Source organism: Musca autumnalis, unplaced genomic scaffold (assembly GCF_047663935.1).
Source record: "Musca autumnalis isolate F117 unplaced genomic scaffold, ASM4766393v1 scaffold_1, whole genome shotgun sequence".
NCBI classification, from domain to species: domain Eukaryota; kingdom Metazoa; phylum Arthropoda; class Insecta; order Diptera; family Muscidae; genus Musca; species Musca autumnalis.
The window spans coordinates 101,718,703-101,730,023 of NW_027411644.1; the positions used below are offsets into that span (position 1 = coordinate 101,718,703).

An 11,321-nucleotide genomic window follows, 5' to 3' on the forward strand; every position below is an offset into this window, starting at 1 on the left:
TACTTGCTTGGTAGTTACCGTCGTGAGCATCCCCGCCACGATCTACTGGACAGGCTTTCCCCACCCAGGCACGCTAGGAGAGATCTTCATGATCTGGAGAGAGAGGTCCAAAGGTATAAACGAGAACCTCTAGATTAACGATCCTATCAGGCATGTTTGAATAGCATTTATGCTGATGCAGTTGCGCTGGCAGTACAATGGTATAGTGTGAATGCCATATTCGGAAACCATCTTCCATCCATCGCAGGAGAAGAACACCAGCAGCATATACCAGTGGTTTTATCCCAGTTAAGATCCGGACGATGCAGCCACCTCAATTCACAATACCCAACACATGCCCTGCATGTGGATTGGGACCACACGACACCCTGCATTTGTTCAGCTGCCCAGCTAACCCCACTCACTGGTTCTTTATGGACGCAGCCGGTTCAACTTGCAGACTTTTTGTATTTGGGTGCAGAGGAATCGAATATATACTCTTGTTTTCCTCGTCGAAGTTTTCGAATACCGCCGACAAAGGACGAGTAAGCTAAACGTGTGGCTCGTCGATAATTGGTACTAATCAGCAGAGCTTTGCGGGCTCACTATTACCTGCCAACTCTTATCAATCTCCTGGCGCTTAGCACGCTCCACCCTCTTAGAATGCTCGATCCGCATAACCCGCTCAACGCTCATAGCCAGCTCTTATTAACCGAACTCTACCCCGACAGCACTTGAATACATCAGAGCTCATCAACAACGCGATTGTCACCAAGACGACATCATCCGAATACTTCAGAGCACTGCCGACCAAGAAGAGGGCACACAAAATTCTACATATTGGAATCGCTTGAAAGTGTGTTAGTAAGGTTGTATGTACGCATGCTGCAAAACAAATACAAATCAAAACCTTTGCTCTCTTTTGTGTGCTCTTTCTTTGCGTTCGGGTCGTGTGTGTGCGAATTGCCGGAAAACTTCGTAACTTCAACAATACCAAAGAACGGCATTGCTTCAGAGTCGACAAGCACACCCGATTACCTTCGAGCCAACCTCAACCACCCACTTATCGAGCCGACCATCAACAACCCATCACCATAGAGCCCAACATATCAACCCGATCACTATCGAGTTGACTACAAAAACCTGATTGTCGTTGAGCCGACAACAACTATCCGATTACCAAATGAAATCGCAAGCACTCGTGTTTCACTTATGGTTTGTGGGTTCTTACGTCGAAGCTGGCAGTGACTGAGCCTACCGCAGGTCTAGGACAAACAATTCTTTAAGTTTTTGCCGAAAAAAAATTTGACTTCAATGATTATTTTAAAAATAATTTCTTTATTTATTTATTTTTTAATAAAATATTTACAATCAGTATTGATGTCTTCAACTAGAACCTAAAAGCTCCGCGATTATTCAACCAGGGAAGTATGGCTTCAATGTGTTTTCGATATCGATCGCTGCTGAACATAAGCTTTTTAAAATCACCAGCATCACTGTCTTCACCCAAAAAGTTTTCCAAGTTCGCTTTCTCAGTTGGATCCAATAAAACTATGGCCATTACACCCACTGCCGTTTGAAAACCAAAGAATCCGTACTTATATAGCAATATATGAATATCCCTTAATGTTGGAATGGGCTTGGCATAGTTAAGTATTTTCAAATGATGACTTAAATTGTCGTGATAGAATTTAATGAAATAATCAAATTTTGCCAATTTCAATTCATATTTAGTGGAGGATAACAGGAAATAGTAAAGATCTTGGGCAGGTGTACCATATTTCGGTAATTGATAGTCAATTAAATAGGTTTCCTTGATGGTGCCAAAGGCATCATACTGGAACATGACATTGTTACTCCAACAATCGCCATGATTGAGGACATTAAATTCATTGGGATTGGGTTTGGCTAGACGATAGACCAAATCGATGGGGTCTTCTGGAGGGATCTGCAAATGAATAAAAATTACATAGAGGTACATATGATTTATATATGTATGTGTATGCTTACTTACCAAATATTTAGCATACTCTTCATAATTTGTATAGGTTTTTGCACACTCTTGAAATACTTTGGTTATTTGTTCATTTACAACTTTCATCATTGGTTTCATCTCTTCCTTATAGAAACCATTCCTGTATTGTTCTTCAAAGGGACCATTTTTCTCATAATACACCGCCGAGGCTGCATGCCATTGAGCCAATTTCTTGAGAACGCATTCGACATGTTTTTGATCCAAACCCTCTAAACGATTGGCATTTTTAAAACCTCGAGGACTTAGATTTTCCAGTAGTATATAAGGTTCCTTAGTGGACAGAACATAACTGCAGGGTCCAAATTTAACTTGCACACCAGCATCAGCGTAAAGTTTTTCAAACGCCGGCACAATATTGTCGTACATACCTTTTTCAATGGAAAACATATCGTGGGAACCCATCATTTGCTTTAACATTTCACTTTCGTGACCAGTTTTCAACATATACGATAAAGATTTCGAGGATCCATCTGAAAGGAAAGTAGGGTGAAGATATTTATTGCAAGCTTATCTAAATATCAAAGAACAATAATGATCAATTTTTATAACACCACGCCTAGAAGTCTCATGTGCACATACGACAGGTACAACGTTAATGCATACTGCACGAGCACAGCTCTCAGTGAGTCGTCGTCATCTGAATATGCGACTCCCCCGCAGTTCCCCAACAGCAACCGCACACGCAACACTTTACACCAGCCGTTGCTGTTCCAATCCCTGAATATGCCTCCTTTTGGCAATTTAATTTCAATGGACTCAAGGAAATAGTGGATTTTATGAGTCGGAAGAATATCAGGGTCGCGGCCGTGCAGGAAACCAACAACAACTGCAGCATACAGCGTTGTGATGGTTACAACGTACTTAGGAAGGATTGCATCAGAAGTGTAGGTGAGGCATTAGCTTTGCTATTGAACAAGTCTATACAATACAGTTCTATCTTACTTGAGTCTGGCTCTAATAACCCGTACAAGAAATGTATGGGTGTGGAACTGCCGAAGTAGAGTTGCTGAACGCATACATCCAGCCGATAAATAGCTATGCTCCAGGTATAGGCCCAACATTAGTCCAGTTTTGGAAGGTCATAACCGTCTGGTCTTTGGGGGCTTTAATGCACATCATGAGTTGTTGCATTCGGTCCTCAGAAACGACTGTATAGTACTGGCGGATTAGATTGATGGCTCCACGTTTTCCACGTTCAATGAGGACTCCCCTACCAAAATTAGCGGATAGTGTCACAGTTCGCCAGAAATAACCATCGTGTCACCTGGTCTGACAAATGATATTACCTGGCAACACGTCGTTTCTCTTGGATCAGATCATCTCCTCATAATTGTCTCCATCAGCAGATCGCCCGATTTCATCACCTCTGAACGCCGCACAGTGTTGCCGCGTGGACAAAAATCAAAAATTGTGATGTTAACTTTTACATATGTTTATGATTTTTTTTACAGTAAACACATCCCATACAACTGAAAGAATCTGAAAGAATTTTGTCGATATGTGCATCCATAATGAAGTTATAGCCCTTGAAATATGAAAAATATTTCCCAGGTAATCTAAAGCGGTAATCATATGAAAATTAGACAATTTTTAAAATAAAATTTTCTGAAAAGTTTGTTGATAAAATTAGATGTTTTGGATGGGGATTTGATGGGTGGGCTATAAATATAAAATGTTAGTACAAAAAGTTGACATCAACTGCACATGGGCAATGTACCGTTATCAAGAAATTAAAATTTAAATTTGATAAAAAAAATTCAAATTCTTATTATTTAGTAGAACAGATCTTTTGATTGCCACCTATTGCCACCTCGGCTCTTGTTTTCCGTTAATTGGACATCTCTTCCAAATAAAAATGTGCAAAAATTTTCTGCCCATCCCTGCAACCTTCTGAGATATATCTGTTCAGATTTTATATAACCCCCATATATATCTTTTTCCGATTTAGCTACAACTTGTTCAATTTTGATCGAATTTAGTACGTGTTATTTTCTTAGGCCCCTGAATAGCTACACCGATTTTCACAAAAATCGGTTCAGATTTGGATATAGCCCCCATATATATCTATCACCGATTTTGCTATAACTCGGTCAATTTTAGTCGAATAGCCTTCAAATTTTATGTGCGATATTTTCTTAGGCCCCTGAATAGTTTCACCGATTTTCGTAATAATCGGTTCAGATTTGGATATAGCCCCCATATATATCTTCCCACGATTTTGCTATAATTCGCTCAATTTTTGACGAATAGCCTTCAAATTTAACATGGGATGTTCCTCAGGCCCCTGTTTAGTTTTACCTTTGACCTTGGTTGATGAATGTTTGCACAAGTACTTATGAGGAAACATGAATGAAAAAAATCAACTCTGGTCCATATCGGGTCAGGTTTTAATATGGCTTCGATATATAATTTCGCCCGATGTCACTCAATTACGGATAATTACGTCATATTTTCTTATTTAATCAATATCTCACATACATTGCGTGTTTAGTGAAAATATATATGAGAGCGATATCCAAATCTAAACCGATTTTTGTCAAAATCGGTGAAACTGGAAAAGACCTTAAGAAAACGTCCCATGTTAAATTTGAAGGCTATGTTTCAAAAATTTATCGATTTATATCAAAATCGGTGAAAGATATATATAGAGCCTAATTCCTAATCTGTACCGATTTTTGCGAAATCAAATCAAAATCGGTGAGACTGAACAGTGGCCTGAGGAAACATACCATGTTAAATTTGAAGGCTATTCATCAAAAATTGAGAGATTTATAGCAAAATCGGGGAAAGATATATATGGGAGCTATATCCAAATGGTGGAACTACTCGGGGGCATAAGAAAATATCACATATAAAATTTGAAGGCTATTCGATTAAAATTGACCGACTTATAGCAAAATCGGGGAAAGATATATATGGGGGCTATATCCAAATCTGATGCGATTTTTGTGAGAATCGGTAGAGCTACTCATGGGCCTAAGAAAATACTACATATTAAATTTGAAGGCTATTCGATCAAAATTGACCGAGTTATAGCAAAATCGGGGAAAGATATATATGGGGGCTATATCCAAATCTGAACCGATATGGACCAAAGTTGAAATTTTTCATTCCTATGCCCTTATAAGTACTTGTGCAAAAATTCATTAACCTAGGTCAACTCCTTCTATTTTTGTCCACTTTTGTATGGAAGCGGCAACACTGTGCGCCGTACTTTCATCAATAATTGGCCCAGTTTCAGAGAGTTCTCAAGTCTCCGCTTCAGAGATCTTACCAACCCTTCTGATGTTCGGAAATTACTTTCCGAGACATCATCATTCTCATATCGACACAGTTAAAGTCTATAAGTTCTGATATATAAATGGTTATAATTTTGTTTTTAAAATATTATTTTTGAGAATTTACAAAATGTCTAAAAAGTGGCCAAGCCTCCCCACCCATGGGACAGCTTCGCCAACGATATGGATCAATACGGACTGTAAAACTTTAATTTACCATACTTGTTCCTTAAATATCAACATTATGCGAAAAACGACTCAAAAATTCACAATCAGAACCAGATTCTAGTACTTAATTGAAGTAGGTACATTGAATGTAGGTACAAAAATGATAATACTTCTAAAATAAGATATGTTTAGGATAATATATGTATGATTTTAACTTCACGTTATAAGGTGGCATAAAGAATTTAAGTTAAACATGACCAATTTCTAACATTTACCCGCTACACCCCTGTGATGGGAAGGCGCCCCACCTCTTACATATTTCATAATATTAATATATTGACATTTGTTATAGCTTTTTTATGGTATAAAATGGCAACAAAGGGTGTTAAAATTTTTGTTTTTATAAAAGCAAACATGGTCAAGACATTGTAAACAATATTTCTGAAAACTATTTACAAAGAAAAGTGCAACAAATTTTGCCCTATGCCCTGATTTTTACCGCTATCAGGGCAACGCCATAAAAGGCCGTCATTAGATAGTTTGAACGTACTCTGGACATAAATCTTAATGTTTTTTCAGAGTCAATTTTTGGAAAACAACTTCAAAAACTAAAAATTTCTAGCCAAATTGACTACAAAGGGACACTAATTACAATTATGCCAAAATTACGTCAGGATCATCATTTTTCTGTCGGAATCAATGACAACGCTACTGAATACGATTGTGGAACCAATTATTCCACCATTTTGATTACTAAAATGGCATAAAAAGCGAAACATTTGGAAATTATTAATCGATTATTGTGGTGCATCATTTTTAATGCTCAATTAAAATATGGTCACTTTTTATGTTTTGGGAAAATTTTAGTATAACAGTACCGTAAATGGAATATTTTTGTATGCCATCTTAAAGACAACTTTTCAGCCTACAAAATTGTTTTTTGATTTGTTACAAAAACTCAACTCGTTTCCAAGTTATTAACGTTTAAACTTTTTATTTCAGGTTGCATCATTTTCAGTGACAGTCACTGTACCTGTTGGTCGAATACACGAAGAGAGACCAAATTTCGCGGCAGAGACGACGGAATTAGCAAATGAGCGTGATGAGTTTCGTCGTACCAACCCCAGAGTCAGGGTGCTGACAGTGAAAATTAATAGGTTGGTCGGTAAACATAAGTGGAACAATTGGTTAAATCAACTGAAGAGTTGCAACATTGGAGTCGGAATAAGTGAATTGTGGACAACGGTAATGTCAGTCTCGAACCCTGGAAAGAAGGAAGATAAAACCTCAGTCACGTTTGACGACGTTACGCTGCCTGATTCGAAGAGGTACACAAGTTATATCAATAGTCAGCTTGTCGAGTATTCCGGTAGTGGCAGTGCGAAGAGAAGAGCTCTAGGCCGCACCACATATCTTCTAGTCGCTGATGAACCGCCGCAATTCACAATGGATGGATGGAAACAGTTGGATGAGCTGGGAGTCGAGTATTCACCAAAGTTTTTAACTTGTCGCTAGCCACCCACATCGTTCCCGAAGTCTGAAAAATGGGTCGGGTGGTCCCGCTACTGAAGCCAGACAAGGATGTCTGTCAAAGACTCTTGAGGTTTTTCTCCTCCCCAGCGTCAGAAATAGCCAGACGGCATTGTGATCGTAATTTATACGCATGATTGTACCCAGCAAAAATCCTCATTTCAAACCTCCTTTCCCACCTATTATTTTAACAAGGGCATGTCGCGCGAAATTTCTGCTTATTTTGTAATTCCCGACATTTTTTGGACGGGATTTCCCGGGAATTTTTTTTGAAACTCCCGGAAATACACGTATTTGCATTTTCATGTATAAGACATATATTATTTGCCTTATAGTTATTTAATGTTGGAAATATAGTGGAATAGCGATAATTCGTAACCCGATTATTCGTAATTCTCGATAATTTTTATCAAACTGCATGTCCATTCTAAATTCACCTAAAATACATTTTAGTCCTCTCGATAATTAATGTTTTTTTTTTTTTTTTGGAATTCGAAGTCGGTGTAACTTCACATAATTTTAATTTTTAGTGGGCCACGTCAAAGAATAAACTTTTTCAAGCCATTTCCTTGTTGTTTTAGTTTAAATTTTTATTGGATGCATTCTTGAAGGATATTCATTTGATAAGATCTAAATGCTGTAATCGATTCGAATTGTGGTCTTCTCCAAAATTATTGTATGCAATCACGCAGAGAAAAAATATGATTGATCCAACAATATTCGAAGGGCAAAATATGTATTGATAAGATATTGTTAGATTCCGTATGTAGTATTTTGACTCCAACAATCGTTTTTGTTAATTGCAACAATTGTTTTTGTAATATCCAACAATAATTTTCTTCGACAATTTTATTCTCTTCTCTCTGTATTCGATGCCGTTTTGAAAAAAAAAAACAATTTTGGTGAGTTGTTTTGTTTGTCAGAGTTCCTCTTTTCATTGTTTTCTTATTTTAGTTTTGTTCTTTTTTCTTGTGTATGTACATTGTACAACCATGAGATTCTTGTATTTATTTGTTTCTTCTTTCTCATTCTTTGTGTTTTGATAGTTGAGTTAACACCACACAATCTGAGAAGTGTTTTTGGTCGTAATTTGTGTTTTCTTTTGATAATTGTTATTGTTTTATGGTATTCGGGTATTCCTTATGTTGGGGTAGGTGCTTGGAGGATGGGCGCAATAGAGTAGTTATGTTTCTTCATTCAATTTGTTGCCTTTTTAGTTAAACCTGGCCATGTGTTTTGTTTGTCAATACTCATGATATTATACGTGACGTTTATACCAAAGTTATGTGGAAAGTGTATATGAGAATTATATACGATCAAATCGAAAAATTCAGTAAAAGCTTTTCTGGACTGACAATAGTTTTTGTAAAAATTCTAGGTTATGATAGTTCCTACCATAGGTATAGGTCAATGATTTTTACAGTATTGAGGAATTTCGTAAATTGTTTTTGTTTTGTACGTTTGGAACAAAATATGGAATTTTTGGATTTGAAATTGCAAGGCTTGAACAAAACAAATTAATTGTTGGAACAAAAGTAGATATTTTTTTAATTAATTTCTCGTTGGAATCGAAATTAATGATCAATAATGCAAGTGAAAAAGGAAAGCTGACTATTCGAACCCACACACCCAACACTATGTGACATGCATGTTTCGCCTTCGGTAAAGGCTCTTCAGACATATCGGATGTGGACAGGGGTAGACCGATAATAATAATGCGATGTACAAAGTTCGTATCAAATCAGTTATTCCCTTTAAGAGTTAAGTTTAGTTTATGTATGTACGATGTATGAGATTTTTTACTTGCATTAGAATAAATTTCAGTATTTCACTGTAGCGATGCGACGCTAATACTATGATGATTTTAAAATCATTTTTTTATTTTTTCTTATCACACACAAATGTCTTATCACACACAAATGTTTACCTTGTAATTCAATATCCACATCAATACGGAGAATAACAGTAGCATAATTTTCTCCCGCTGTTGATCCTGGTTTAACATCGAATTTTGTAATACAACGAAAATTGTCAACTTTTTCCTTCAAAACATTTTCAAATAAAGATTTTTCAATCCATGAGGGTATTGAAATTGTGTGATTTACTTTATTTTGATCCGTCATTTTAGAAGCATCGACCGCGCTTTACCTATCGTGTCCAAATACTAGCTGTGGCTATTGATTACGGCTAAGTAACTAAATCGATTTTTGTTTCTTCTAATCAATTTCGTTATAACATAAAATTATGAAGTAACCAAAATTTATCAGATGTTTTTTTGTTTGCTGTCAACAAATTTTAGATAATAAATATTTTCAAATCAAAACATACATACATATGTATATGGTTTATCAGCGATATCACAATATAGTGGGAATGTGAGATAGCATATTTTCATGATAAACATAAATAAGTACATACACATTGAGATGACTCGTAGTTTCTAACATTATAACTAAGAATTCAATTGGATATCGGCCCCTTCAAATATGAAGGGAGTGTTAAAAAAAATTCTCATTTCAAATCTGTTCGCGTTCACAAAATTGGCTGATACGCGCAAAAGTTAGAGCGGTTTTTATTCACTTATAAAAAATACACATATTTTAAAATTTCTTATTTGTTGTATTGAGAAAATATATGTATATCAGTAAGAACATTTGACATCCATCCGTAGATACAACAAAAATTTCTAAAATTTGTTTTTATTTTCGCGGAAATTAAAAAAAATTAAAAAATTTGGGAGCAATTCTAATATATCCTATTTCGGTGTCCGTATAAACCTCTAAAATATAAATTAACAAGATCGGTGTTAAGTTCGGTCGGGCCGAACTTTTTATACCCTCCACCACCACTGTATTGAAGAAAGCATGAACAATTAGTAAATACTAAGCTCCCTGTAGGAAGCATGGGGTCATGTGTCGACATGTCACCACTTTGTCTACTCCCAGCAAAATGTTCGATGCCAAAGATGACATTCAATCATGGGTGCAAGTGATCTGGCATGTCACCTTTTTAGCATCTTCATCGATGAATTTTATATGAGCGTGGACCCCAAAAGATGCTATTCATTTTTGGATCCAAAGCATGTCATTTACACCAATGCTTTGACTTGTCATTTTGACCAATTCTTTGGCATGTCATTTGCACCAATGCTTTTGCATGTCATTTTCACCAACACTTTGCAATGACATTATCATTACGACGAGACTTTTAACAACGTTGGTTGTGATTTCGAGTTCCCGACGACATCAAGCCTATTGCAAACAATTAGGGTCATTATTATATGTGTTCTTTTACTATCTGATGGATTTGAAAACGCAAAATAAACCAATTTGGAGGCATTAAAAATATAATTTTTACATTGAAAGTTACTGCAAAGAAGCTTTTTCGTTTTTCGTTTTATTTTAATTGATTTATATTTAATTGATTTTTTACAAAAACAGCTTTTCGTAAACGCCAAAAATATTATTCACCAAACAATTAAGGTGAATAATATTTTTGGCGTTTACGAAAAGCTGTTTTTGTAAAAAATCAATTAAATATCGTGAATTTAACGAGTGAGTAAACTTAAGTTATAAAATTTTTATAACAACAAGTATGAGCAAAATAAAGTATAAAAGACAAATGAAAAAATAGATAAATCGTCATCAAAATACAAATTCGGAGGCGGCTGACAACATTTGTGGTGAAACTTCGACAATTAAATATTTTGTGGAACCTTCAGAGAAGATTGTGGAGAAAATGTCTATAGGAAATTACATGAGTTGTCTATAGTTTGTCAGTAGTACTATTGACAATGTCAGTAGTAAGTCAGTATAGATTAACTATTGACATTTCCCACAGGGGCTCTCTCTACGTTAAGTATAATTCCTTGGAGGTGAATAATATCTTAACTGATGATAATCACTCTATACTAAGAATTTTGTGTATGGAAGTTTTCTACCCATTGAGATTCCGAAATACTAAGTTACATCCACTTCAGAAATAACAAAAAATTACGCAATAACGGTCTATGGGGGATAGACTAAAACCTACATTTTTATATGCATTCCAAATCTTCAAAAAATCTTGAATTGGGTGGTACCATTACATGGGATCTGGTGGAAAGTGTTATACCTCCAACGAAGACTATATACCAAATTTCAGCCAATGCGGGGGGATATTGAGGCCACAACCTTCAAAATAAAAAATAAAAATTGGCAGCACGAGACGGACAGCTGGGTCCTCCTCAAAAAAAAAAAAAAAAAAAAAAAAATCAAAAGATGGACTTGAAAGAAAGTGTGAAACGTTAGTACAGTAGTGAATTAGAGTGTTGACTGTACTTAACGGCATAT

At 36.0% G+C, this 11,321-nt stretch overlaps 1 protein-coding gene across 1 annotated transcript; it reads right to left on the reverse strand.

Annotated features, from left to right (window-relative positions):
* Positions 1-1,300: 1,300 nt before the first annotated feature.
* LOC141403753 (uncharacterized) lies at positions 1,301-9,149 on the reverse strand. The gene is made up of 3 exons (XM_073986665.1): positions 8,918-9,149; positions 1,994-2,484; positions 1,301-1,927 (listed from the first exon to the last, which is right to left on the reverse strand). Exons 1-3 carry the CDS (start codon positions 9,111-9,113, stop codon positions 1,370-1,372), a joined length of 1,245 nt encoding a protein of 414 aa, XP_073842766.1. The 5' UTR covers positions 9,114-9,149; the 3' UTR covers positions 1,301-1,369.
* Between the last annotated feature and the right edge of the window lie 2,172 nt (positions 9,150-11,321).

What these genes read in the sequence shown, in the direction of transcription:
- LOC141403753 (XM_073986665.1), bottom strand. Translation starts at nt 9,113, where the DNA reads ATGACGGATCAAAATAAAGTAAATCACACAATTTCAATACCCTCATGG. An exon ending in TGTGGATATTGAATTACAAG is followed by an intron (nt 2,485 to 8,917) that starts GTAAACATTTGT and finishes CTTTCCTTTCAG; the next exon opens with ATGGATCCTCGAAATCTTTA. An exon ending in AAGAGTATGCTAAATATTTG is followed by an intron (nt 1,928 to 1,993) that starts GTAAGTAAGCAT and finishes ATTCATTTGCAG; the next exon opens with ATCCCTCCAGAAGACCCCAT.